The 3,480-nt window shown below is 36.9% G+C and overlaps 1 protein-coding gene across 1 annotated transcript; it reads right to left on the bottom strand.

Moving 5' to 3' along the window:
* LOC109821444 lies at positions 237–3,100 on the bottom strand. Its single transcript, XM_020387629.1, has 2 exons — positions 2,119–3,100; positions 237–1,771 (listed from the first exon to the last, which is right to left on the bottom strand). Exons 1-2 carry the CDS (start codon positions 3,098–3,100, stop codon positions 237–239), a joined length of 2,517 nt encoding a protein of 838 aa, XP_020243218.1.

The raw sequence follows: 3,480 nt of genomic DNA, 5'->3' as shown, positions 1-3,480 counted from the left end.
TTGAAGAGCCTGTCATTCTTTAAGGAATTCAACATCATAGAAAAGTATTTCATTCCTAGTATAAAGAGGTAAGGAGAGAGGGGGTCAGCCTGTCTCAATCCACGTTTCCCTTTGAAGTACCCTTGGAGGGAGCCATTAAGAGAGATTGAGTACTTTGGAGTAGAAATACATGTTTTAATCCAGTTTATCATGACCTCAGGGAAATTCAGCCCTTCTAGCATGTCAGTAAGAAAACTCTAGCTGATAGTGTCAAAAGCCTTCTTAATATCAATATTGAGCATAACTCTTGGTGATATATGTTTCCTATTATAGCTTTTAATAAGTTCATGCGCAAGAGATATATTGCTAGAAATCTGTCTGCTTTTGACAAAAGCACTTTGTGCTTCATCCACTAGGTAGCCCATAATTGATTTTATCCTATTAGCTAGGACTTTAGAAATGAATTTGTATAGGCAATTATAGCAGGCAATTGGCCTGAAATCTGCAGGAGTTTTTGGGCATTGTACCTTAGGAACCAAGGTAATGGAAGTGGAATTGACAGTGCCCAGTAGCTTTCCATTTCTGAAGAAATCCCCTATAGATTTTAAAATATCTTCACCAATGATAGGCCAAGCTGTTTTGAAGAAAGAAGCACTGTATCCATCAGGCCCTGGTGCTTTGTTATCAGACATGGAGAAGATAGCTTCTTTAATTTCCTCTTTAGAAACAGGTTTAGATAAATCCCTGACTTGAGTTTCAGTCAGACAAGGCACAATTTTGATAATGTTCCTGTCAGGGGGAGAAGTAGCAACAGAAGTGCCCAACAGGCTAGTAAAAAAAGAAATAAGCTCACTAACAATCTCCCCCCCATCAGTAATCCTGTCCCCTCTACTGTTATAAAGAACACCCACAATATTGTTATGTCTGTTCTTATTGACAGCAGCATGAAAAGAACTTGTGCTTCTGTCACCAAGCACACTCCAAGCTATTCTTGCTTTTTGCTGATAGAATGATACTTCACAGTCCAGCAATTTGTTGTGAGACGAAAGGTTTTCTTTTTCTCTCCTGATGAGTATAGTGTCTAGAGGATTATTTTGAAATTTTTCCTGAGTATCTTCCAAAACTAGCTTTGCTCTTTGAACCTGTTCACTAATATTGTAGAAATGTCTCTTGTTTAGCACTTTCAAGGCTTCTTTCAGCATTTTGAGTTTGGTGCATACAGAGTACATTGTGCATCCTTGTATATCTGATTCCCAGATATTAGAAACAGTAGGCAGATAATCAGCATGTTTGGTCCACATCTTGAAGAATTTAAATGATTTTTTCCCTTGCAAACAATCCTCATAGATAGAAATCAGGCCTGGGGAATGGTCTGAAAAATGAGGTAACAAATATTCTGCATAACTTGAATTATAAGCAGTAATCCATTGATCATTCACTAGTGCTCTGTCTAGCCTACTCCACACTCTTGCTTCTGCCTCTTGCTTATTATTCCAGGTATAAAAGTAGCCTAGAGTTTTCATATGGTTTAGGTGACAGTCTTTAATGCAATTGTTGAAGTCCCTAGTATCTGAGTCAGAAAGGACTGCACCACCAAGCTTATCATCTTTATCAATCATTACATTAAAGTCCCCACAGATGAGCCAGGGAACATTTCCTATTATTTCCTGAATTTGAATTAAATCTGCCCATAATTCTTTTCTGCCCTCCGTTTGAATGAAACCATATACAGATGAGATGACACAATCTAGCCTCCCATCAAGAGATTTAATTGCACAAGTAATTTGCTGGTCTGAGATATTTACAACCTAAGTATCCAGAATTCTATGATCCCACATAATAAGAATCCTAGCTTTAGAGGAGTTTCTGACATTTGACAACCATTTCCAGTCATTTGCAATCCTCTTGGCAGAATTTGATAATTTTGATTCTTTTATTTTGGTTTCCTGGAGAGCAATGAAAGAAAGATGATATTGCAACAAATTTTTTTTTAACCAAGAGCTGTTTAGAGGATTTAATCAACCCCCTAATGTTCCAAAAAGACAAATTCATCTTTTTTTTAACCAAGAGCTGTTTAGAGGATTTAATCAACCCCCTAATGTTCCAAAAAGACAAATTCATCTAGAATAGCCCCCTTACCAATAACAGAGGGATCAATATCTGAGCAACTGGAAAGTAATGGAGATGCATTTTTTTTAACTCTGGACCCTTGAACAAGTATCCAAGAATTATCAACATTTTTTCCAGAACCAATTATTTGCTTTGAACTAGTTTCAGATTGCTGTGCACATTCTTCAACATGCACAGCCTGCAGTAAACCAGACTTGCTGCTTATTTGTTGTATATCAACTCCATTTCCTAAAACATGCACCACATGAGCTTGTTGCATATTATTCGGGTTCTCATCATGCACAACATGCACAGAAAACCTTTCAGGCTGGAAATCATTGATATTGTTACCATTATTTCCAGAATCATGGATAATCTCTTTTCCTTTATCATCAGCCTTTATTTGAGCAATACCATGCTCATCAAGTGGGTTCAAGTTGTTCTCAGGTTTATTTTCAATGATAACAACTTTGCTTTTAGGCACCCATCTTTGTATTCCAGTTTTCCTCTTGCAATAGTTAGTTTCATGTCCCACTTGTTTACAAAAGTCACACCATCTAGGTTTTAATTCATAGATCACCTTCTGAATAATATTTTTCCCCTTTGGTCCCTGAATGGAGATATGATCTGGAAGAGGAGATGGCATACTAACCTCAACAAGGACTCTAGCATATTCTAGCCTCTGCCTGCTTGCAGTTAGCTTATCAGTGGCAATAGGTTTGCCAATAAGACTAGCTATTTTACTAATACATTTAGCATTCCACAGGTTTAATCTCAGACCTGGTAACTGAATCCACATTGGATATAAGCAGTCATTTCTTTTACCTATCTCTTCATCAATCGACCAAGGTTTAAGAAGAAGTGGTCTAGATCCAAAGAACCAAGGTCCACTTTCCAGAATAATCATCATATCTTCTTTGCTTTTGAATTTGTATAAAAATAGCCCTGGTTTAAGAATACAGATCTCAGGCAAAGCCAAATGTGACCAAACTTTTTGAACAAAAGCTTCCATAGCTTTAAACTTGATATTTAACCTAGTACTTGACCAATAAGTGCAGAATCCCAAATAGATGCATCTTCATACCATTCATCCTCCTCAAAAATCACTGTATCTTTTTCATTAGGGGGTAAAAAATTCAAATCTAGGCCACAACCAAGCTTTCTATTGTCAGAAAAGAAACTAACCCAGCTTTTCTTGGCATTGCTATTAGCAGGGACTGAATTTTTGAAGACTTTTCCAGACTCCAAGGGTGGAAAATCCATAAAAACTCCGTTAGTATTATCATTCTTTGATTCATTTTGTCCATCTGAAGAGACTTCACCAGGTATTTTCTCAACAGAAACTAAAGGAATCGTAACTTTTTCTGAATCCGATACTGAATTCAAGAGATT

The sequence above is a fragment of the Asparagus officinalis genome, chromosome 8 (genome assembly GCF_001876935.1).
Source record: "Asparagus officinalis chromosome 8, Aspof.V1, whole genome shotgun sequence".
Taxonomy (NCBI): Eukaryota; Viridiplantae; Streptophyta; class Magnoliopsida; order Asparagales; family Asparagaceae; genus Asparagus; species Asparagus officinalis.
The sequence above is the reverse complement of the archived record's forward strand: the minus strand, read 5'-3'. Positions and strand labels throughout refer to the sequence as shown.

Coding starts and splice junctions, on each gene's coding strand:
- LOC109821444 (XM_020387629.1), bottom strand. CDS start 3,100: ATGGAAGCTTTTGTTCAAAAAGTTTGGTCACATTTGGCTTTGCCTGAG. Junction 1,772..2,118: donor TATTGATCCCTCTGTTATTG/GTAAGGGGGCTA, acceptor TAAATATCTCAG/ACCAGCAAATTACTTGTGCA.